The 27,080-nt window shown below is 34.9% G+C and overlaps 1 protein-coding gene across 7 annotated transcripts in view; it reads right to left on the bottom strand.

The window, feature by feature from the left end:
* The window catches only part of LRBA (LPS responsive beige-like anchor protein), a 370,588-nt gene that overhangs the window by 267,809 nt on the left and 75,699 nt on the right, over positions 1 to 27,080 (bottom strand). For 6 of the 7 annotated variants that reach the window (XM_031588887.2, XM_090138536.1, XM_031588890.2 and 3 more), the window contains 4 exons: positions 18,766 to 18,899; positions 10,187 to 10,265; positions 9,768 to 9,901; positions 7,410 to 7,471 (listed from right to left, as the gene is read on the bottom strand). In XM_031588887.2, the coding sequence (XP_031444747.2) occupies positions 7,410 to 7,471; positions 9,768 to 9,901; positions 10,187 to 10,265; positions 18,766 to 18,899 (409 nt within the window). The remainder of the gene's footprint in view (positions 1 to 7,409; positions 7,472 to 9,767; positions 9,902 to 10,186; positions 10,266 to 18,765; positions 18,900 to 27,080) is intronic. The other variant, XM_031588888.2, reaches the window with a different exon arrangement.

The raw sequence follows: 27,080 nt of genomic DNA, 5'->3' as shown, positions 1-27,080 counted from the left end.
ACCCAAAGTCTTCACGTCACTCTGACTTCTCCAAGTGAACAGTTCCAAGAATCAACACCTTACCCAAGCCCACACCAAAGCACCATGGCTTCACTGAAAATTACAGAGGACATTTTCCAAATGGGGTCAAAATCAGATATCCAGATAATCCAGATAAAGCAATTTCTAATCAGGAAGCCACCTCTATTGCTTTGATGATTATTTATGTCCAATATGCACAAACAACAATCCCATTTAATAAGATATTAAATACCAAAATAATTCATATTTAGCAAATATCAGATATGCTTCTATTTTTCTCAAGCTGCATGTCACACTCCATGGTTTTTGCCCACCTTACAATTCCACATCATATATTCCACTTTTAAATTGAGGAGTGAGCAAACAATTTATCTCCTAGACTACAAAGCATGGAAAGATGCAAGGAAATAAAGACAAAGAAGTAGTTTATGTATTTTAACTACTGTGACCACTTCATGTTAGGACACAACTATACAGTGCTTATTACACCATTAACAGGCCACTTACTATTCACGTAGTATCAACAAATCATTCCCAATACATTCTAATCTATTTCCATAGTTAAAAGCAAGAGCTCAGTTTAAATTATACACTTCTTTGATTTCTATTGTTAAGCAAGCTGTCAATATACACCTGCTTTACAGACTTGACAGGAACCAATCCCATTGTACCAGTTTATTTTTTAAAAAATTACAATAGTTAGTGACAGACACAGTGGCTTTAAACTCCTTATCTGTAAGCCATATACTAACAGCAAACAGACCACATTACTGCCAAAGCCAACAACTACGCTAAGAAAAAAGACAAAATTGAAACATACCATAAATGTAGCAAACAAAAGTGGAATCCAACTAGTGTGCTCATTAGTGATTTTTTATCCAAAATTCCTCTTTAGAAACTCCTATTTCATAGCTTAGAGTGGCTCTTCAGTTAATTCCACTGAATTCAACGAAGGTTTTTTTGTTGGTTTTTTTTTGTTTGTTTGAAGGAAGCTAAGTTTCAAGCAATTTTGAAAAGAACAGGAATTCCAGCTAAGAGTGAAGTTCCAACAGTCAAGTTCTGGATTTTCACACAATATATTACAATAGCCTAGTTCTGAAGAGACGAAGTCTATAATATTACTTAGGTCACAAAAAAAGAAAATCCAGAGCTAATTCCAAATGTAATTTCAGCATACTTCAGCTCAAAGGAAAAGATTTAAATAAACAGAAACAGCTGGAAATCCTATCAGAATGGGAAACTGGCAGGAAGGTTTCAGCCTCTACCATCATACCAACATCCACCTCTGACACTATTATGTTGTGGGCCAAGATAATAAAATAGGAGGCACTACTTTTGGAGCAGACCTCCTAATAACAAGGAGAAATTTTCAAGAGATAAAGAGCTCATAATAAAAAAAACTGCTGCACTAAAAATATCCTGAAGCAGCACTGTACATTAAAACTCAAAAGACATGTCCCAAATACTTGTCACCCAAAAGCACCTTAAAGACAGGATAAGAATCTTTCATTTGCGTGCCAGTTACAGTGGCCCTGCAATTTTTGTTAAGAAACTGCCTTAGGAATCCTGCAACTACTACCCAAATAGCAATTAATAAAATGCCTGGCAATCCTGTGTTTTCATACACGTTTTATTATTTTCATACACAGTTTTATTATTATGCCTTGCTCTACTTGGTACAGCATAGACCTGAGACAGCTTCAGAATCTAGAGAATCAGCAGCTGAATAAGATGATACTGAATAGTTTTGCTTCCTTCCATAGGCATTTCATCCTTACAGAAAGCTTTCTTTCAATCTTCCAATTAATCAAAACAGCACAAAAACAACTAATATACAATACAAAGTCTCTAGATGATGTATTTTTCTGGGCACCTCAGTACAATGCTCTCAGGCTGAAGTGGAAACACTGAATACTTCGTAACATAGCAAAGAAAGTTAACAACACAAAGCAAACACCTATGGGCATGACTGATCCAGGATCTTATCCTGAACATCACAATTTAGACTTCGGGAAGTCCTTTTTCCTATTTTATCTGTTATGTCATTAATCTTTACTATTTGCCTAATGAAGTTTTGTTTCTAATTATTTAATCACAAGGCAAATTAGCATTCAAGGTTTGGTTGCTGTGCTTTGCTTTCTTTTTAATCAAATACAGCTGCATTCATCTTTTTCTTTTTTTTTTTTTTAATCAGAACTATGCTATCCAAACTGTAACCTTTAATAAGAAAGATACATAAACCCTTTTTTGTTCAAACAATCGGAAAAACTGCTACAGATCCTAAGAGACTTTAAAATGAAATTAGAACCTGCACTGAAATGGACTGAAAGTCATTTGGCAGCTAAAAATCCTACAAAATTTGCCTTCTGTACCAAGATGCACATGTTTTCGAATCATGTACCTAAACGATTATTAGATACTTTTAAAACTAATTTTCAGCTATCAGAACACAGATGTTATCACCTAACAAGTGGGGCACACAAAAAGAATTCAAACAGCATTTATTCCAGGATACTGTTAGAGTTTCGGTGCTTTCATTAGTTTCAGCTGCCATGGTATCATAGTGATGCAGCTCTATAGATAACCTATATCTGATTCAATTAAAGCTTAATAACAATCATTAAAATTATCCATGAAATGAAATTGCACTTAAAAGTAAATTAGAAACCATTGTGATTAGAAATCACAATGCAACTCTATATGCTCTGATACATTCTCTGCAATAATAACTGAAAACCACCTATCTTCTACAACACCTAAAAACTCTGAGTAATGAAGAAGTTTACCACATTTTAGAATAGTGCAGAAATCTATTCCTGAGATAATGAGTTTGGATCATCGATACAAAGCTTTCTGTATCCAGAATATCCAGAAAAGCCTAAAGATCCTATGATATTTTACAGACATTTAAGCACAAGGGCAGAGGAGAATAATGGTGCACAAAAAGTATGCAAGAAAACCCAAAATCTTAACTACCATAATATTACACTTCCTTGGGGTAAATGCTGCCCTACTGCTTGTTCAAGGGTGCGTAATTGCATGGCACATGTCCACATTGTTGAAATAATTATGAGTCCGTATCAGAGTAAGAGATACGATGCCATTAAAATACTTCCAGAGTATGAGTTGATGCTTCTCTCCTACATCTCCCCATGAAAACTGTATTTGATGAAGGTTCAATATAAATCCAATAGCTACAACTATGCAGTTATAAAGCAATACACCACAGTCCTATTTCCAGAAGATAAAATACCTAGAGATTAAATGTATCCAAATACTGGTCTTGCTTTTGCAAAACCTGTCGCTTTGAAACAGCAGGAAGCAGGAGGACCCAAAAGGCCCTTTACCCAGCCCTGCCAGCAAGCAGGGTGTATCAGGGGGTCAGGAAGGGGAGGAAGCATAAAAAGATGATGCAGTATTCATCAATTTTTATTTCCTAAACTTTTATGAAGGTTGGATTGCTTACCACCAGTTATAGAAAATATTTGAATCAGTCTGAATAAGTCTATTTTATAGTCTAGAAAACTTAGATGCACTCAAGTCAAAGACAAATCTGACAAGAAGAACCTAATTAGTTCTCTTACATATATTCCAGTGATAGTTCAGTTCATTTACTAAAGAAAGGATAAAGAATTTTTCAAGAATTGCCAATTCTTTAAATTAAAAAGCATCAGGGAATTATAGAGAACTTTATTCACCTTTTATTGTACCTTTATTGTACCTTTTCACTCTGGATCTACACTAATAGAACAAACATTTCATGTATGTGAGTAACAGAAATATGTTTTAGAAACTTCATGAGAGAGTAGGGAGATGACAGTTTTTCCTGTTTTGATGGAGTATTTCAAAGAAACAAGTGACAAACGAAAGGACACACAGTAGCATATTTACTTCATGGCTGAACATACATATGCCCCTTTGAGTTCAGAGAAAAATCATTTTATATGAAAACACATTTTTAAAGGATGATATCAAGTTTCCCCAAGCACAAGCCTTGCTTTACAGTAGCATGTGAACATCTTTACCATCCTGATGTCACTCATTTAAAAGGGATTTTTAGTCACAGGACCTCACTCATTTAGCTTGTTTAATCACCCCAACAGGATATCAGCACAGACTACATGGTGCTTCTAGGTTCACTGTACTGTATGCATTTCTGATAAATGGGAAAAGAATAGATGACCTGGCAGAAGGCTCAGACAATAACATGTGATTTACAGGACATGAATACAGCTACTATAAGATTTATCTGACAGCCCTCTCCGATAGTGGACTGTTGAGTATCCGATGGAATGATTTCTAGTCTGGAAAGTCTGCTACTGAGTAGCCATACACATTATTTATTTATTAGATGTTTTGGGTTGAAACCATTTTTAAATGATGCACTTCACAATGCCCAGCCATAAATTTCGTTTTAAACCCTAGAAGGGAGGTAGTGTTATTGGAATGTGTGTCAGACTGAATTAGGATGAGCAACACAACGCTTTTATAAAGTGGCCTTGAATGCAACGTCGATTCTTTCAAAAATGATATTAATGTCAAATAAGCAGGAACGCTTTGCAGTAATATTAAATGAAGGATTTCTTTATGATAGATTTATATAAATGTAAGTATACACACAGACACATGTCTGAAAATGTAGCGTGTCTATCAAAAACACACAACTGCTTTCACCTTAGAAACAGCCCTTTGTCTGCATCTCAAACCACCTGTTTCTCCTTTTACTTCGCGTAAACCAGAAAACAATGCACCAACATATAAACACAAAAGCAAAACCCAGTAACGAAGCTTTTTTTCATGTGCCTTAATACACAAACTTCAAAGGAGAAAAATCATTAACAAGGCGCTGTAACTCTTGGATGGAAATATCTTAAGATTTTTAATCACATAACTGGAGGAGTTTCTGTGTTTTTATGGGGAAAAATTACTTGTGAGACTTTGTTGTTCTATTTTGAACTACTAAAAAAAAATATTTCAGACAAATCTAAATAAATATATTTTAAAAGATAAATCAAGCGCTTACAACAAATATATGATGTTTAAAACAAATTTTCAGAAAGAGGTTAACATAAAAACACCAAAGAAATTAATCAGAACAGTCTTTCAGTTCCATAAGATGATGGCTGACAAATTTGTGAAGTTTTAAATCAAATTTGCAGATACTTACTTTGTAACTATGGCACATTATTTATGTGATTAAAAACTAGTTTTTGACCTGATCTTTTGATCTTTGGCACTTCATCCTCTCCATCTCCTCTTAAAAATTAATTAAAATTTTAGCAAAAGGATATCACTTCCCTTCCCACCCTATCTCGGTCAAAAAAAAAAAAAAAGGAAAAAAAATCAATCAAGCTCAATCCCATCTCCTCCCAGTATCTGTAAACCGTCGTCTTGAAATTCAATTTCATATCTCTCAAGCTTTCATGTAGCAAAAGACAGTTCACTTCTTAACAAAATAAATCACTTCTGTGATTGCCATGCTGACCTCTTTGAATTAGGAAAATTCAAAGTGAAAAATGTAATTATCACCCCAGAACAATCTGTATACATCTGGAGCTAATTTTAGATTCATTTCTCACATCATTTTTCATATTCTGCCAAAAACTACAGCTGCTATGCAACTTAAAAAAGATTCTGAGGTTTTTGGGACTTTATTGGTTTATTTCTACTATTTCAGTAAGAACAACCTCGGCCTCAGCAACCAGCACTACTAAGCAATCACTATATCCTCAATTTGATTAAATTAGTATTAAATGGCAGTGTGACACGTATGACAAATAGATGCATTAGAGCACGTCATTTATTTCTTATCCCTTCCATTTCTCACAACCAAACAAGTGACGTACAGTAAGGACACAACATGATTTTAAAAAAAGATTAGATTACCCTACCTAAAAAGAAGGAAAGGTTAATCATTAATTACTGAAACCAGGAGAAAGGATACCAAAATCTAATTTTTTAAATGGTAATACAACGCTTTCAGAGAAATATCTTGTACTGAGATAAGTTTTACTCTAACGCATTAATGAGCAACATTAAAACTTGCATATGGATTTATTGGTAGTGAAGAATCTTATTTAATGTATATCAGTAGCAAGTTTGTGTTCTCTAGTTTAAGAATGCCTGCTTCCAGCGTTGCAATATGTAAAATAACCATCCCTAAATTCCAGAATTTCCAGGACGACTATAAAATTTTTCAGAGTAAAAGCAATCTTTTCTGAAGAAAATGGAAAACTAGAGGAGCAAATTCCTACATACATTCATTAGTAATAAGCTTACTAGAAAACATAACTACTCTTCACTAGTTCATTGTAAAATCTATTAGGTGTAATCTCCAGAAGTAACTGTTCTTATTGCATTTTATTGACAATGCAGACTACCGATTTTTCACACCTTCTATGATTCTTTCATTTGTATTCATGAAATGTCTATCAGCACACTCTAAATAAATTTGGCAATATAGGCACTAAAACGAATAAATCGATGCGAAGAAACATTAATTTTGCATTATCCTTATTCGTCAGGCAAGCAAACCATAAGGGTTGTAAATGAAGGTCAAAGGTTTTGAAATGGGTCAGAACCCTTGACCTCCAGACCAATACCATTCCCATTAAAAAAGGCTATTTTAAAGTTTTAAGTAGGGGAATTTACTACCAGAAAGGTATCATTTTTAAGGCACCAAAAGAAAGGCTCAATAAAAACATTCTTCCATTTAATTACAAAAAAGAAAGCAATAATCAAAAAGAAAATACAATTAATATAGCATATAACATTTCTTGATCATAATTTTGAGAAAGCTAGTGGGCTCTGTCTCTTTTCCTACAAATTTAAGAATATAAAAATTGCATCTAAAATACCTAAAACTTCTTTGCTTTTAGAAATGGAGAAAGTATCAGTTGACAACCAGGATTTGCTTTCACATTTTTCTCCAATTCTTATTGCTCATCAAATCAATTAAGAATGACAGGGTTTCAAAAGCATTTATCACTCATTTCATAATCTCTACACAAAAGAAAAAATTCCACTCATCCCAGAGGATTCAGCATGCCAAGATGCAGATATCAATCTGTATCTATATCCTTAATATTTCATTGACTCTATTTCATTTTGCAAAAATGTCAGTACAGAAATACTTAGGCACGTCAACTTCAAGGTTATATAAACACACAACAGCAAGGTAACATAGAACCTTTAGTATCTTCTCTCTCTGACCGAATGGTCAAAATTGCTATTAAAGAAACTTCTGCTTTTAGTAAGAGAATAGATCTTGCATCTTATATTTTTAAAATAATTACAAAATTTTAAATTGAAAGTAAAATTTAAAGTAAAATTTTCATAGCAATTTCCATTGTGTTCAAGGAACAATTCAGATGTTACATAGATCTCACCTGTGAGCAAAGAAGCATCACCAGCTCCACAACTGAACTGCTAGATTTCATACACACAAGGCCTACAAAAGGAAAAATAAAAATGTGAGACATGATGCCAAATAAACGTGCATTTATTTGTTAACACAAAATATTGTAATGTGCAATAGGAGCATCCCTACAATAAAAGAAAGCTGACATTCTCATACCACTTACAATAGAATTTTGTACTTTATCAGCATTAAATAAAATTTTGAGAGGAAGACCATACATTCCATGCTTTGCATCTAAAGATGCAGCTAATAGTAATACATGACCTCCATTATTCAGAGTTTCATAAACGCTTGAATTTCAAAATGATCAGAAGCATGGTTAACATATGTTATATTAAATCCACTGTATCTACATTTTGCTACTTCTTGAAGGATTGGGTCATTATATATGCAGAGAAGGGAAATGGCTTTATGACCTTTGCTTTCTCCACTGCACGTTCTACATTCAGCCCCCAGCTATCAATCAAGTTTCCATTTTGTTTCATGGCAGCAGACATCCCAAACACTCTTATTAGTGCTTTGACCCCTAACCCCACACTAAACCTTAGCAGAAGTGCAAGCAGCAACTTATTATACATTCTCAATTGTTTATAAACTAATTTGACTACTGTTATTATTTGTATTTGCACAATATTTTGGATTAGTCTGTAACTGTTCTTTTGGCCCCAAAATGATTATTTGTTTATTTTTGCCTACTCAGACCCAATCATTTTCTTGCTTTTTTTTTTTAGCCTTCAAATCCACAATATACGATACATATAATATATATAATATATATTTCTCTGTATATATCATATATACTACAGTCAAAATGTTTTCATAGAATCAGCAAGTTTGAAAAAGAAAATTTTGAAACCAGATTCTCCTTAACCACAGACAAAGAAAATACAAGTAGGGGTACCCAGGGTTTCCCTGGGTAAACAAACATTTCAGAAAAAATCTCTTATTCTAGTTAAACAAATGAAATTAATTTGTTCACAAGGTAGCTTCAATTAAAATGTTTCTAAGCTAAGGCAGTGTCCATATGTATAATCAAAAGTATAAGTCTATCCTGTTCAGTCTTCCAGAGAATAATAGTGTGGCAATTCCCAGGCTTTTCCCTGCCATAAAAGCCCTGGAAGGCAGGCAGGTATAATTCCTAAAAGGCAAGTTTAATTCTTTAAACAAATAACTTCAGTGAAGTTAAACAACATGAAGCCTGACACAAACACTTATCTGTGTTTGATACTCTAACTGTGCTTCTGACAACAGTGACAGTATTCAGCACTACATGCAGGATGCCTGTCCAAATCCAGGAAATAAGCAAATTCAGAAACGTTACCAATTGCAGATATTGCTCAAATATAAGCCATCAGCACAAGTTTATCAGCCATGAGCTTCCAGCATGTGAGTACTTAATTACTGGAAGCTACAACAAGCTCAGGGCCTAATTCAATTCATGCTGCAACTGGACAAAAGCTGCAATTTTGCTCTAAAAATGGGTGGGCAAAACAGTTTTATATGATAAAATTAAGAGAAATCTGAAACACTCATGTTCATTAACAAATCAACATTATTCCAATAAATATGACTTTTTAAATTGAGAACATCAACCTATGCTTTCCAGGACTCTGCCTTGTTTTTTGGAAAAACAGAAACCCAACCGTAGAAAAAAAACTCAGTCCCTCTCAAGCTCAACCATTCAATACTAGGAAAAGTCACTATTACTGCTGTACCCTTGAATCTTTATCAATTAAGAAGTGCCAGAGAATTCTTCTCAATATATTCCTGTTACCTTCACTACTGCCCTCCAATGAGAAACCAAAAGGACAGAAGATTCACATGTAAGAGATATATTATAATACCCTCTGACATAGTTTTCAATGTACCTGCTGTTATGGTAACACCATGAAAATGCAAGGGTTTTCTATACTCAAGTTTCTACAATCTGTACTTAATTCTGGGTCAAAGCGCTGACCCCAACTCCAAGTTGTCTTTCTAAAGCACACATGACATATTTCAGACATCAGTTTTTTGATACAATTGCCTGGAAGAATCAGAAAACTAGAATAGGACAGTAATTGGTTTGACCTAATGCAACATAGGCAACTATCAGATGAGATACGGGCAAAGAAGTAGCGCACAGACAGCAAAGATGAGGTGGTAGTGACAATGACCTCCAGCTGAGGAATAAAGACAGAGGAAAGAAAAGGCAGCAAAATCCAGTGGACAGTTGTGTGGGAAGGCAGAAAGAAAGTCTCTAGGGCAGCACCAGCAGTGATAACAGACATTTTGAGTCTCAAAGATTTAAAAAAAAAAAAAGTATACATTCTTAATGGAAACTTACTTGTACCTTCTATCAGCAACTCCTGCCCATGGCTGCCCAAAAGAGTTCGAGAAAGAAAGGGAGCAAAATCCACAAAAATCTCTCTCAGAAGTGGGGCAGCTTTTTCCAAAGCATGTTCAAGTCTGTCTGTAATACTAGTAAGAAGATATATATATGATTAACAAAACAAAACACCGGAGAAATTCTGCAGAAAGGAACACAGGATTTTGCCTGTGTGAAAGTGATACAGATGTATAAGAATGCGTCGATAACCCAACACTTATATTTTACCCAGCCTTGATTAGGTATTGATCATCCAGAACAACCTAAAACAAAGAAGCTTAAGTGATTTTGATTAAAATGTGGAATTGGATTATCAACTGGAATATCAAAATGTAAGCCACAGCACAGCTTTTCAGATGTTCAATTACAGAATTTACCTCATATTTGAAGCAGAATCCTCAGGCACTGAAGAAACTGTAGGAACAGATGGCAGTTTTGAATTAGATGAACGCCTTCCTACAAGAGAGAGTAATAAACTAATCGTATAAGAAACACATAACAGAGGTTATACATCTAGATCTGACTTAAAGTTTCACTCTACCATGAGAAGCCATTGTTTTCGACTACGTGTGGGACTAGATAAACTCTTCCACCTCTCTGTACCACAAACCTTATTTGCCACAAGACTCTTTTTAATTGCATTTGTACTTACCAGATATTGCCCGAGTAAGCTTTTAAAATGTTGCTCTAGCACAAACAGAAAGTAATGCAAGGAAGCCCCTGCCAACTGCTTTATGGAGGAACTCAGACTAAACTGATCTTCTCTGGCCTTATCACCTACATGTCTGAATAAATTTAACACTTGCAACCCTGAAACAGAGAGTGTATATAATGACTTACATAACCTAATACTCCTGTAATGCACTATTATATACTACTAATAATAAATTAATATATACTAATATAAAGCCAAATTGCAACATTTCAAAGCATCTCTTTTGGTTACTGGAAGTGCTCATCCAATTTTTAATTGACAGGAAACCCTTTATTTTCTGTTACCAATGTTACCAATACATCTGATAAGGCAGAATACAAAACCAGTCTGTCTAGTTTAAAGCTTTGCCACACAAGGATTCTGACAAAGACAGCTATGATAAAATTATCCAATGCACCACCAGTCTTATTAGGATGATGGCAGCAGTGTAACTTCATTTATGAGTTAACTGTCTCCCATTGATTATTCACAGGTTAATAGTGAAGACTAAGTCTTTTATGTATCCTATGCTTACAGAAAGAAAAAAAAAAACAACACAATTGTGTTATGTCAAACTAACACTATATGGCTTCATCAGCAGGGTAGTAAATGCTGTCCAGTAAGTAAAGAGATACACAAACTCCATACTGCAAGTATGGTTTGGTGTTAGCAGTGATGGAGGCTAAGCAGAACAGCCAGAGATTCCACAGGTATTTGCAGCCAGGACAGGAATGGTGAAACACAAATCTTGCACTGCATTCCAAATTATACAGAGAAATTAATCTTAGCAGACAGATTTCTGTGAAATTCTGAGGAATATAACCACTTCTAGTCCACCTGCAATCCTGTCTCTTCCCAACTTAAGGCCCTGTCCTATTCTCTTTCCTCTCAGTGTGACAGTTACAGAATCCCACTGCAGTTGAAGTAGAGCGGCAGAGGGAAGCATGCAAGTAAAGTTTAATCATAGTAGTTCCCATATCTATCTTGGCAAAGACCTGATCCTTCTTAGAACAATGACAGCAGAAAAACTCCCCATCACCCCATCTACACCGGTGTGTGCTCAACTAAACACAACCTTTGTGAAACTATGCTGCAGAGGCCTTGAAAATGCCAACCAAAAGGTGTCATCTACAACTTTTCAATGTTTTTCTACATGACTGATATGGAAAAAAATTGTGAAAAGAAGGCAAAGCACACATCTTGATACTAAGGTTATTTCTCCTGTCATATTTCAAACTTCTGCTCCAAAACACTGATACATTATTCTCCAAGGATGTATTTTTCATTGTACAAGATGTTTGTCTCTAATCACATTATAAAGGCAACACAGAAACTTCTTAACAAAACCAATGCATCAAAATTCTAAGTTCTCCTTTAATTTTTCTTCATAGGTAGACTTCTGAGCAAACGTGAATCATTCTTTTCATAAATTCAACATGAAGCTCTTACATTGAGTTTTGTGTGGGATAACGGGGTCAGAAACAAATTTGGGTGGGCCATATAAAATGAGAGACAAAAGAGTACAGAACAAAGCATGAGGTGAAAATAAGGTAGAATGTGAATCTTCTACGCGATCTTTCCAAAATAATGTATATAATCAAAGCAAATCAAGATATACCTCTTTAGAGGGACAGCTGGATTCATTGGGAGTAACTAGAATATTTTGTCTTCTTAGGTACTGCTGATAACTAGTGCTCATAGATACAACACTTTTTTTCTTTTTTTTTAAATTAAGTTTTACACAGACAGACCACCTAAATACATTTTGGTCTTTCCAAAGAAGCAGCATTCAAATGATGTGCTGAAAATTAGCAAGAAATTAACTTAAATAAATAAATAGTCCAAAGATCATAGAAAGCTAAACAAATAAATAAAAATCAGCAATTCAAAAGTTCTTAACAGGGTAGTGCATAACTACAGATAATAGCTACATACTACACACTGATTTTTTTTTATATATACAGTCATACCTAAATATACACAATACCTCTTCTCCCATTACCTCTTGGGTTGCAACTTGAAAATAATTCATTTTAGTGATAACTTTTATATTTTAATTACTTAACCGTAATTCTCAGTTTTCTCTCTATAGCCCAGCATCTCTACACTCACTAAAAAAAAAAAAAGTGCTTCAACTTAATACATAAGTGCCTGGTGACAGACTTCAGCCCGTACACTGTCTGCCTGCTGAAATTTGCACACTGACTGGGGAAGTTGAACAGAATACAGGACTGACATTATATCTAAAGCCTCCAAAATAAGGAAGTCCTCTCAACAAGCAGACCGCAGAATATTTTGTTGTATAAAAGCATCCAGGCTTTTTACTATATATAAATCTGTGACCCGTAATCCACTAATCTTTGAGTACGTCAAAGTCATCAAAAGTAAAAGGAAAATCAAAAAAAGGCTTCAGCAGCGCGGCAGGATGGCAGCAGTTTTACAGTTAAATGAGATGAAAGAAACTCAATGCAGTATGTAGGCCACAAGTAAAATAACTGAGGGAAAAAAAATCAAGGGAAACATCTGCTAAGACAATTAAAGGACATAATAGCCATCACGAGGCTAATAAAGAGACATGCACTGAATACTAGGTAATTTATTTTTTCTAAAACACACAATGCATTGGCAAAAATGGTGACAGGTAAAGGAACTCTGACAACAAGGAGAGAATGTTACTACTCTTTCTAGAAAACAAAACAAACTGCCTAATAGAGAATGACTAGGTGTAAATGGAAAACCAATAAATTTTAAGTTAAGATCAACTTTAAAACACAGCACACAAAAAAGAGCACTGAAAATCTTAATTTGACAAAAGCTTAAGTCAGGAATCAAGGCATCTACACGAACTGATGTTCTATTTTAAGCTTATGTAAGGATATGTATGGTTTAAATTTCTCCATTCATGACCTATATCCACATTTCAACCTCAGACACATTTCACTAAAAAGGGTGCATCTCCAATTTATCACAGCTGAGATTTTTAGATGTGATCAGTACACATGGTGGTATTTGCATTTAATTTTTGTTTTGTGAAAATCTTTTATTTTTGACCTTGACTCAGAAATGGCTTTTTATTCCAATATTTAAGCTTAAAAAAAAAAAAAAAAAACAAAAACACTTCAGTAGCATATTTTCATCCACAACACACATGTGGGTAAGTGCAGTAGCTACTTCAAACATGTGGAACTAAACCAACTTATCTCTTCCTTATCCTTTCACTGATAAACTGGCTCCTTCAAACTGACAGTTTTACAGACATTAGCAAGGACATAAAAGAAAATGCAAATAGATCATCTGTCTAGCACCCTTGCAGTGAAACCTTATTGTTTATTCAAGGTCCCCAAGGTCTAAACAAATGATGTTTCCAGCAATAAAATATTGTTAAAGCAACTCCTTCTGTAAGATCTTAATGCTTTAGCACAAGCATTTACAAAATACGTGTGGGCAATACAGAAACAGCCCGTACTTCAGTCTGGGAAGATGGAGGCAACTTAAAAAACAAACAAATGACTTATTACACTTCTTAATTTCGCACAGCAGATCTAACATACTGAAATATACTGATGCCTTTTATGAAAGGAATATCTGGTAAAATAATGAGTTCATTCAAAAATACACTTCCAGGGCTGGAAGTTTAAAATCAAAGACAGTACAATGAAAAGTTTTTTATAAGCTAATATAAGCGACCTGTTACATAAACATGTCTGCAGGTTAAACCAAAACAGATTTCACAAAACAATGGTGCACTCTGAAGAGAAGCTATTCTAAAACTATTTTCATACTAGCATTCAAATATTTCACTGCATGCCATTAACATTTTAGATTATTTTCAAAGTGTCATTAAACTTGTTGGTAACTAGCCTTCAACTACTGTTTACTGTCAAGTTGAAAAGCTCTTTGAAATACTTATTATATTTCAATAGGTTTCCTGAATTACTACTGCACTGACGGTAACTCACTTCACGTGCACTTTAACTTGAGCCTGTCTCCCACTTTACTGCAAGACGTGAAGATATTTTTACCTCTGTATAAAAATCAATGAACCCCATTCTTCTTTGCAAAAGCAGCAATCCGTGGGAGAAAATGTACATTTTCCAACATGTAGGACTAGGATGGAGTCACAATTTCTTTTTTTTTAACCTCGTGTTAGTGCTTATTCCCAGCTTCCTTCCAAGTACCCACGCCTGTTTTCACCTCAGCCTTATGAAATGGCCTTGTTTATAACTTCAGACTGTGAGGAACAGACCATGCCTCTACTCAGGACAGGCAGGAGGCAGACAACAGAAACTGCGTGGGACTTCAGTGCTTTCTATACTCAGGAGTGCCAGTAAGGACAAGACACAATGCACATTTGCCTCTTACTTTCATACAACTTCTTTATAAAAATGACACTTGAACAAGCATTTTCCAATTATTCAAAAGCCTCAAAATCACACCGTAAGAGTAGTAACACACACATGCAATCCTTTAAGTATACAAATAGAGAAACTCAGCATCACAGAAAACAGCTGGAAAGCAAACTGCCAAATAGTTCAAAAGAAGTTCATACTACTTCACAATGTTACAACTGTAACTAAGATGTTTAAAAAGAAAACTAAGAGGCAAACAGAAATACAAGCACCCTACTAGTACATTCACAGTACCTCAGACACCTTCACCAAGTCCTGCCTTCCCAATAGCCCCTCATGGGCACTTAGTGTGTAAAATATCAAATCTCACCTTCAGCCTACAGCAAATTCCAGGAAGAAACAACTCAAGTGAATTCCTGCTCCCTGGGTAACGGTGCTCTTTTGCTCCACACCACCCTCAGTAAGACAGGGCTAAGAAGAGCCTTGGTTTTCTCCGTTTATTTTCAGGATCTTTCAAAAAACTGGGATAGAAATCTCAGCAAAAAACATGCCCAGATATGAGCCATCACCAAAATATTCAAAAGCAAGTTTAGATCACAAAGGGCAGATTTGTATGCAGGAAGAGGTTTTTTTGTGCTCTGAAATATTCAGTGGTTTGAGTAAGAGAATGGGAAGAAGCTTCTGCTAAAAGGACACACTGTTTGAGGCCAAATCATGTTTTCACCCTCTTTCAGAGTATCAGAGGAAAGAGGAATAGAGCGAGCTGAGATGGTTATCATTTAGCTTGTCAACACTTCATATTTGGTAGGCCAGGACATGTCACATCCACTTGATATAAAGTCCAGCAAGCTTCAGACAATGTTAAGGGTCAAATATCTGAGATACTCACAGACTTCGAGCTACACACAAGTTAAAAATACTAGGAAAAAATACTGTTGAGGAGATGGATCAATTCTGAGCACACGTAAATATGAGCAGAGACCTCTGAAACTATATGGACTAATATTTCAGCATGTAATTTCGGTACTGCACCTATAGGTGGAGGATGTTCACATACTACTTAGAACTTATGCCCAAATTATGCTTATACACATCTTACAACTAAACCACTGTCACTTGCTGTTTCATTTCATTTCTATGTCTTTACCTCCTTTTCATCTGTTTTTGAGTAAAGTAATGCAAGTCTACACAATAAAGCATCATATGTAAAGGTTCTGTTTGCTTAGTTATTTTTGGAAATATATCATACAAATGGATATCGAACATTTTATAAAATATTTTTGACCTTAGTAAAAGCAGCTGAAATTTTAAAATGTAGCAACACTGTTCAATAAATAACTTCCATAAAAATGTGAAAACCTACAATTTATACACATTACATATACTGGCAGGCTTAGCTGTTTTCAAAAAACAGTTTTTCTTAATGATTAAGTAAACAGACTTGCAAAAAAAATGTTAGCTAAAAAAATGAGTATGAAGTATTGACTCAGCTGCATGTATTCAAAAATGAGTGAAAAACATGATGTAAACTCAGGGAAAATTTTGTTTTTATTCTAATTTTATAGGAACTTCATTTAGTGTTAATCCAATAAAGCTAAAGCCCTTATACAGAACTGCATTGCAAACTTAAAGGTGTGCAATTTATCCAATCAGCACAAACATAAGCTATAGTAACTCCGCACGGTTTTAGTTTCCATGCTAGGAAAAAAGTCTCACATTTCGTTTGAAATCATGATTTCATTTAACCCTTCACTACTTCTTTTAATTAATTAGACTGCCAGTCTAAATATGTGTAATATTTTTATTCTGATTTGTTTCTTTTTATGCATATCTGTTCTGATTAGGTGTAGAATTTTTGCCAAAACTCCTAGACATGCTGAAAGTCACACAGTTACCAAACACATCAGTATTGTTTACTGTCTGCATTTCTTATACATTCCACAGGCACACTTGTATTTCTTCTACACTTTCTTAAAAGGTTGAATAAATCTGAAAATCAGTGTTTATCTGATTTGTTTCCATTAAGAGCAAATAAACATTGACTTAAGAAATGGTACTAAATAAGCCCATATGTAACCTGGCTAATAAGGTGAGAAATTAATACATTATAACTTACTTTAAAAAACAATTTCAGGGTAGATCAGGTTTTATACATTTAAAAACAGATTGACTTCTCAGAGCCAACCTTCCCCAAAAGCATTTTGCCTTTTTAAGACGACATCCTTTCCTAGTCCAAACATTATTCCTAAACTACCCTAGAGCTGCCTCCTGCAGTTTCAATGACTAAATGGATTCCCCCTTTCACAAAGAATAAAAATGTATTAAGTTTCATCAGCTTTTCATTTATCATGGCTGTACTAAAATCTTTTGGATTTCCCTAAGAAACATAACGAGCAGCTGAAGATGACAACAAATATCTGCTAGACACATGAGGACATGATAATGGGTTATATATTTTACCTTTGCAATTTGGATACAAGATCATAAAAATGGGGAAAAAACATGTTCAACCACCGAAAATTGAGATTTTCATTAAGATGCAAATCGGTTTCAAGTCTTGACATTCAACTTCACAGACACAATTATGAGAACCTAGATAGCCTTCTGACTTCAACACGGCTAAGCAGAAAAGCATGCCTTTGACACAGCATATAAGGCTAATTATCATTTATCTGCATGGAACAACCAGAGAGACTAAGGGTTCAAAGGACCACTTTGCTTATAAACAACCTACTCATTTCTGTCCCTACTGCAAAAAAATTGTCCAAAGCAATTAGTTCAGCAACAACATCGAATCTGACCTTAGACTAAAGGTAGTGGAAGCATTTCTATATCATTTTCAGCCCTTAATTAGCATTAAAAAACACATCCTCAGATGAATGTCCTACAATTTATAAATAATGTTATATTTTATGTAACAAAAAAATAGTATAATATATTGTATTTACGCTAAAAACAAATTAATAAATCATGACTGCTTTTTTAAAATCAAAAGAATAGTCAAATTACACTACTTTAACAGAATCAGACGTGCACTTGTTCAGCTAAGAGGTAAAAAGAATACCTCAAAGAAGTTTAACAAAGATTTGTATTGTTTTCAAATAGAACATTATTTCTGCAATTTATTCTTATTCAAAAAAGATGAGATTCTGTTTGGGTTTTTTTTGTTCATTTTTGCTTTGTCAGTTTTGTTTTGTTTTTCAAGCTTTTATGTATCTACAGCATCAAAACTAAGGACAATAAAGTTATCTGTGTGATAAATCACCAGAAAACATTCAAAATGATGAAATCTTACATGGGTTCATGAATATAAAGTCACTGACATTTCATCAAGTTTAACTCAGTATCACATTTTCCTGTAAAGTAGTGTAAAGACCTTTAAGTGTCCCTTGCAACCCAAACAATTCTATGGAAGTATCTGTTACTGGTCTTTGTTACACGCACAGATAACAAATGCAAGCCTATAAACTACTACAGGAGACTATATGACATAGATACAAATACAGTAGTATGCTGGATACAGAAGTCTCAAAGGCCCTTTTAATAATTTAGGAGATGTTATACCTGATGCATGCCAGTAATTTAGGGGAGAAAAAAAGAAAGAAACAAAACAGGACAGTACAAAACACTATCTTCCCAAATTGACATGTTCTCTAGTGAAACATATAAGCAACAATAACTATCAATAACTAGAAATAACTCACATGTAAACAAATATATAAACCGTTAATATATATCTATTAGTCAGTATTACACTGGAAAGTAATTAATTTTGTTTTTCATCTATTTATCTATGGTGATTTAGTACACAGAACTCACCTTTATTAGGAAATCACATAAGAACTTGTTCATTTGCATTCACAATGGATGGTGGGGAAAAGCGAAGCAAGTATGGAAGGGCACTTTTACTTACCAGGAGATTCTCCTGACAAATCTGGGGCTTGTGCCGAATCTAAAGAAGAAACCACGCTGACAGCATTTGCAGGAATACCCACAGCAGCTGCAGTAGAGGAAATGTTTGATTTCTTGGGTGGTACTACAACACTCCTACATGAAGACAAAAAGTTAAAAATTAGTACTGAAGGAAAGTTCACACATGATCCTTGTTTACAAATGTAGCACATATGCTTCTGTGTCCTGCCAAATTGTCTGTTCTCTACTTTCTCTTTTTGTGATCTATCTTATCCTCAAGGACACTTCACTGCCATTTAGTTTTTACAATAGCTTAATATCAAGCCAGTTTATCAAAATTGCAGTGCAACAGGCATTCAGTTACAAGGTAAGAAGGATAAGTGACAAAACCTATAGTAAGGGTTGCCTAGACAGTATACTCCTTCTGATGTTCTAACGTAGAAGTGACAATTAATTGAGGGATATACTATAGCTAAAAATTGCCCAGCAGAATCAATGTGTTAACATTCATACAGCTGTCACATACAGCTGATATAGAAATATATTAAAAAAACATATAGCTAATAACATAAGTCTGAGTATAACTTCATAACTTTAAAGTTTGATTGACATATCAAAATACTCTTAGCAGTAGAAGAAAATCTCCATTTTTTATGCGAGTTTAATTCCAGGCCTTGTAGTCAGCACTGAAGAGGAAAAGCTGCGAAGTGGGAAGTTAGGCATGGAGATTTATCTCGTATGTTACTACGACATCTATTTATGCCATACAAATTTCAATTAAATTGTAGCACTTTATTCCAAATACCTAAAAGGCCTTGTTAAGCATACGTTAAAGGCATTTTTAATTGCAAGTTAGCTCCATAAACATGCAAAAACCCAGCTAATGAGGTAAAGAGTACAGCTGATATATAATGCACTCCCACAGCAGCGCTTACTTTTAATTACCTGGTGTTAACCGTAAGCCGAAAGTCTTCAACATTCAATTTATTTAATCACGTCTTTTGTTGGCAGTACTATAACCACACACTGAAACTATTCCCTTAATAGCTTTAAAACATTCATTTTCTAAATAAAGTAACTTAAAAATGACCCAAATAAAGGTGTGAGAATAGTAATCAAGAAGTTCTGTTAAATATTTCTAAAATCATTCTTGCCACAGTGAAGAAAAGAACGTAATGGATTTGACTCCCTTCAGTTCAAAGGATGTCATAGAAGCTAGACAATGTTACTGACCAAATCAACTCTTCTTAATGGCAGGAGTAGGCAGCCACCGTACTTGGAGGTAGTACATGTCATATCATTATAAGGGTGACTGCTAATGTTAACTATACACTAAAAAATAGAAGCAACAACACCTGAGCCCCAAATCTAGATACTGTGCCCAAACCATGAATTTCACTGATACGCTCATGTCATTTTCCCCCCAAAAATGAACAATGCACTCAAAAGATTCATTTATTCAGATCGTCTTCTAAATTATATCTGCGCTACCGATTAATTTTTTGCATTACCATGGTATAAGAAAGGGTTATTTTGCTCAATATTGTGTGACATCAGCTGCTGGAAACTGTTACTGCTAAGCTGTAACACGCTTAAGTTCTGGGAGAGGTTCAGAAATTCACCAAATTTATTTGGTAGAAGATGCATCCACACATAGTAAATATCTGGACATTTCACCAGTCTACAAAATGCACTGTTGATGTCCAGATGTATTCCCTTACTGATTTTAAGCTCTTGTAACCAATTCAAGAAATACCAACCAATAATATTAACCAATTTTAAACAGACATGTTAGAAATACATGTCTACTTAAACAGATTTCATGAGGTCTCAATGAATGAGCCGGAATGAATTATTTGCAACCTCACTAAGATCCAGAAATAAGTATTTCTTTGCTTCTGACAAATATACTCACAATTACATTGCATACAATGCAGTACGGCAGAACATCTAGTGACAAATTCTGGTGCTACCTGTAGACATCTATTATGCATAAATAGGTTGTGTCTAAGGTATGATTCATGTAACTTAATTTTAAATTGGAAGACACTGAATTACTTTCTACAGTCTCTTCTGCAGTTAGAAAGTCTTATGTTTCCAGGGCTTAAAAGTCTATCATAATTCTCTTGAAGCATGAAATCAGGATGGCTGTGCCCTCTGAATGTCTATGAGCACTACAGATCCTATTCCATGGTTCCACTAAGAGCCCTAAGAACTAAGAAGAAGCTGGTATTTCAAGACTTAAAGGGCAGCTCAGATGCATATCTTACAAATACCAGATACACAGAACTGGATGGACCTATAACTTCAGATAATAGAAAACTCCCCATTTTGGATGAAAATACAGAAATAAACATGTTCTCCTGTACATGACAGTCAGTGGAGACATGAAAGAAATCCTATTTCATTTTCTCAGCCATTTCTGACACAACACCACATATGATCATTCCATCCTGTAAGCTTCTACTGACCTTCAGCATGCTTTAGTGTAGCTGCACTGAGGGAGCACTTTCAATAAGTTACAAGATTCTCTATAGCTACCCAAGGAGAAGTGCATTCAAGCAAAGAAATTAGAGGGATTTTTTTTTCTGGGCTGTGACAGCAGTGAGTGCAACAGACCCTTCTGCATTTTAAGATCTTTTGCATACCTTCTCGCTTTCAAACCCGTAGAGGTTTGGACGTGCACAGTAAGCTACCACTCTCATTCATTCAGTAACTTACTTTCCATCAATAACATAAAAAGAAATTATATTCCAACACTTTCATTGTAATTTTCAGTACCTAGCAATAGCATTCACTTTAAGGAAGATACTTAGCACTAGGCATATGGCACCAATACACAGCTACAAGGTAGAGATGTTGACAGACTTACTAGTAGTAATTACATAACTTCTTCCCTTTCACTTTGATTCAATGAAAAAAAATGAATAATTACACATTTCAGACTTTGAAATACAGAAGAACCTATACAGTACATAAACAGCACACATTAGTGTGCACATGCCTATTGCAGACACAGTTCCCACATGCTCTGAGCAACAATACTCCCACTAAAAGTCTTCTAAGAAACTGACACTTTTTCACACCTGGTAAGTTTTTTTTTTTTTTTTTTCCTAAGCTTTTAGATCAAGAAAAATCTGTTTCATGAATTTCACCATAATTCCTCTGTTTAGAGGCTATTTTAGATCTTGGTCCCCTGTTTCATACTTGCTAAAAGGTCCAGAGACTGCTATTGATGCACCACAACCAAAGACTTCTGCTGTGCTTCATAAACATTCAACAAAATAAAAGGCAACTGTTCAGTGGATGGAGAAATAGCTGTGTCACATTAAGAAGTCTAAACCCTGGAATAAAACAGAGGCATAGAAGAATTCACCATAAAGCTGTTTTCACCTCTAACTTCCAGTTCTGAATGGAACTTATTTTAGACAGTGACCTTAAAAGGTCAACTGAAATAATTCAAATAAAACAAACAGCATTTTTGGTGAGGAAAGAAAGCAAGAGCAGTGTCTATCTGAAGCTCATAGCCAGAAGTGTCAGATACTGGCCAAAAATACAACATAAAGAAATCTCAAAACCCCAAATGTACTTTTGCTCTCTGCCCTATGGTCAGTGGTCAGTAGCCATAACTACTTCATTCAAAAAGTGCTTCAAGTATTGCAAGAACAATCAACTAAAACATCAAAATATTTTAATTATTTCATAGATGAGCATCACTGCAATATTTGTAATGTAATGTTTACTTCTATGCATGTTTACCCATTCCATTTCCACTGCAAAAGCACATTTTTGAAAAGCAAATGAAAAATTTACCATATATTCAAAGCATAAAAATCGGCCATTTTCTTTTATTCAAATTATTAAATTCTCTCATTTTTACTTATTTGCACAGTAACACGATATTTTCTCTGAATATTAAGATAGAGATTTAATGGTTAAAAAAGAATTACTGCAATTATTTTTACAAGATTAATTAAAAATGCTAATAGAAGTAAAGTTAACGTTGTTATTGGAAAAAATGCATGGGAGTGGAAAAATCCCAATAAAATTCTGTAGTAAATAAACCATGTGGGAATTATGAAGTATTTGCCATATTAAATCAGGTAAATCAAATAAAGGTATTAGAAATGAACATGCTTCCAACTTCTTTCAAATAACAGGGCACTCGCTTCCAAAAAGCACAAGAAGACTTCTGTGTAGCTAAACAAGTACCTACCTTAAGAGTTAAATACTGCTACACATGTGAATAAAATATTCATAAGTACCCTTGCAATATGTTTCACTAAATCTATAAAAACAATATATCCATAAACCTACATTTATTTCATCAGAATAGCAACCAACATTCAGCAACCTCACACATGGCTAGAGACGTGTTACGTTGAAGAAACCATCAATACATTTCAGCCCTTGATATCTGAAGTACCACAGCATTTCAGTTATTATTTTTAGTTGCATTTGTAAATTATAACAACTGTCCTCATAACACAGAGATACAGAAGAAATAAACTGGAAAAATACATAATATTCTTAACACATATCAAGCAGATCTCCAGCACTATTTTGAAAACGATAGTTCAATTGCCTCTTTCATCTAACTATATGTTTTCCTTTTTAATTTGAAATCAAATTTTTAAGGCTTGAAGTAGGAGTTTACAGCAAGTGAACTGATAAACGTAGGTCAGGCATAGTGAGAATTAGCCACCATAAATACATCTTAGCCAGAAGGTCAGTGTGTTATTAGTCCCAATTATGCTGAAGTGTAAGAAGCCTTCGTGTTGCAGACAATTATTCACTGCTGAATGAGCACAGACCACTGAGCTGAACGCTGACTTCTATCACAGACAAAGGCTTGCACAATAATGATCTATTCTGCCAAATTCTATAAGGATTTACTTACCGAAAGCTTTCTTGTTTTCAAGATCACACATTTCTTTGTTTCAACCAAGAAGTACGAAATGTATACAAATACATCATAAATTTTGAGCCCTTTTTTCCTAATTATTTATTCTTTGGAAGTTGGCAAGTCTGCAATTGATTTGAAATGTATTTTAAGTAACAGATTTACCTTGGGCATGACACAAATATTCCTAATACAACATGAGCCAGGCCAAACTGATGATCTCACTGTAATTTAAAAATACTTACATGAGCTCTAATTTCTCTTGACATACAGGAATTTATATGAATATAAATCTCAGCATTCAAATTTTTAGCACTGAGCAGCAATATAGGTGATGGTATGTCTGTTTCCCTAAGGGATAATGGTTTCAATTCAAAAAGAAGTTAGTCTTGTTCCAGGCTACCAGAATGATGACCACTCAAGAGCTCCTATGCAACGAGCAAAGACCAATAAAGAGGATCAGAGACTTATTTTTACCTCTACTTTGCAAGTCAGGAAAGCAGCCTGCCATGTCAGCATCATTCTAAGGGCTCAGCTGTCTGCAGATAATACCCATTCTCTTATGTCTCCCTTTAAATACCAAAGGAGAAAGAAAGAATAAGAGACTCTCTCAGAGACATGAGAGATCAGAGAGAAGGGAGCAGGAAGACAAGATGATAGAAAGAATCAGCTTTAAATCAACTTGGCAGGGAGAAGACTTCAAATGATTTGACTCTTCAACTAATGCCGAATGCAGATTTTCAGGGCACCAGAACAGTTGAACTTCTCATCAGTGCACAACAAAAAAATTCAGAAATTCAACATTCTCATATTCTGCCCTTATCTGTGACTAGTGGACTTAATCTTTTAAATGAGAAGTTCATTCTTTTTATACTTCAAGCCTAAAACAATGAAGGCTACAATGTATTAATTCCATATAAAAATCAACTTGATATTTAATACAAAATACAAGATTGTGATTTGAAAGTCTCTATTCTTAAATACCCTTTGTATCTGCTTCCAGTAGTAACATGACAGTAGAAGCAAGGGGAGACCAAGTTCTAAAGTTCTTATTTTGCACTGCATGGTAAGAACATGCAACTTAAATTTCTGCTTCTCTTTTTCTTTTCTTTCCTTTTTTTTTTTTTTTTTTTTTTAAACCCGAACTTCTGTTATTTTACTTTCTAATTCATTTAAATTTGTTTGCATTAGTCTCCCATCCTTTTCTACAAGATTACTACTAAGTAAGAAAACCAGTGTTTCAGGACTCACTGAAATTGGAACATTCATTTAGTCCCTGTGGATGCTTGGAAAAGCCAATGCAAGTCTTGAACTTTATCATGATAAACCCTTGGCACCCACTAATCACAAGATCGTATCTTCACATAAGATAAGGGGAAGATTTTTGGCATGGGAATGAACACACTCACCTAGCTGTTTGCAAAGGCTCAGAACCTGGCAGCCTTTCAGTAAGGTTTCACTCACATAGCTGTTACTGTATACTCTCCAGCTATGGCTGGGAAGTTGATAATCCTTGAGATATGAGGAGAGTTTTGATTTCTGACACAGCATTCCTGAGATAAATGCAGGATCAGAGAGATACTTTGAAATTCCCAGAGACACCCCAGCAGTAAACTGCTACATGAGAACAACTTTTAACAAAGTGTTTTTTTGTTTTTAGGAAAAAAAAAAAATATATTAACTAACAGAGCTTGTTCACTATCAGACAATACATTATATTTAAACCAGACACAGAAAGAGAGCATCCCAATGCCTGTTTTTCCAAACTTTCTTGATGTGCTCTTAGCATTTTTGTGTAGTCCAGAGATGAAAGCTACTCTTTCCAACTCTGTTACAGTTTGCCATAAAAGGTTTTTCTTTCCCTGGTACAACCCGTTCCAACTACTGCCACTACATATGATGTCACTGTATTTTAAGTAATCGTATTATCTAAATATGCAACCATTTTCAAGTACTTTTCCCTATGCATCATTTTAAACATAAATGTTTCATATATACAGTTACTGTATCTTCTTGATTAACAGATTTACTACTAGTTAGAAATAAACCTCATCAGAAATAAGCATTTAATCAGAGATGCAAGATTGCGAGTGTCCCTACCAGATTACAACTGACTAAGGATAAAAATTCTCCATCATTAAGGACACTTTTGTCTGTCTGACATACCCATAAAGAAAACCACGTTAAAAATTCATCCAAGAAACAGAATAGCTGATATAATGAGGTCACGTGCAAGTGCTGATGGACCAAATATTTTCTCCTAGCTCACAACCGTCTGCTCATTTACTTAGCTCCTCCCATCAAACACAGAAAGTCACAGGAAAGTAACACCCTCACAATGGTGTGCAGCAGTCACGGTAGCTGCATGAACCCCCACAGAACTGCCTGCCCTCTGCTCTTCCATTCATAAGCATGCTGCTGCTTTACTGCTTCCCTCTATGCACAATATCACAATCCCTTCCACATGCCTGTATACATTTCTTGCTAAACTGCTTTACTTTCAGTGACCAAGTAATTATGTCTCAAAGTCAACTAATTTCAGAATGGCAGTTAGAAATGGCTGGCAATTTGGAGAAAGAAAAAGGAGCGAAGAGTCCATCTGGGACTGTGTGTCACTGGAACGATGAAAAGGCAAAAAAGCAAGTAGTTCTTTACCAAATATACCACTTTTTTGTGGTTCAAACCTCTGCCGTTCAACAATGAACCGTAAGAATTTCCTGAAGACAAACAGTAGTCACAGCCCTAAAATTGTACACTATATCACATCAATTGTCCACTTACTCTGAAGAGCAACAATGGGTATTTACAGGGAAGTGCCACAAGGAGCAGGAACAGAGGGGCATGACAAGTTATTATTCAGTGTCTCTGTTCTCCTACTTTTAAGACTGTTTTCACCTTCTTTTTGCTCCCAAAACATTTCCTCCTGTTCAGCATTTAAGTAGAACTGTAATATTTGAGACAAGAGCAAAGGAGCCAAGTGCTAGCACACACCACCTGTAATCTAGCCAGAGAACAGGCACCATTCCTTCTTCCATTAGTGATATGGGGATCTGAACTGAGAAAACATGTTGATACAGCTGCACTCACACCACTGCCAAAGTTGCACTACTTTTTTGGGTCATCGCTAGTTTGAGCAAGACAGTTACAGACTAAAGAGACATTAGAGCCAAAGGATATCCATAAGTAAGTAAATAATACCTTGCTAACAAGGGATCTCTCACATTAGATCCACTGTCAATTTTCTGTATACAACTAAGGCTTTTCTAGAGGCAGGCAGGCATGCAAATATATAAAGGATTCTATATTTTGTCCTTAGTTTCCTTTGCTGTCTTTGGGGAAATAAAAGCAGAAAGAATAGTAAAAGACAATGTGGCCTATTATATTTTGGAAAAGATGAAGAGCTAATGAGACTG

Source organism: Phasianus colchicus, chromosome 4, assembly GCF_987193195.1.
Source record: "Phasianus colchicus chromosome 4, bPhaCol1.hap1.1, whole genome shotgun sequence".
In the NCBI taxonomy this organism is placed as follows: domain Eukaryota; kingdom Metazoa; phylum Chordata; class Aves; order Galliformes; family Phasianidae; genus Phasianus; species Phasianus colchicus.
This window is presented reverse-complemented; position numbering and strand designations above follow the sequence as displayed.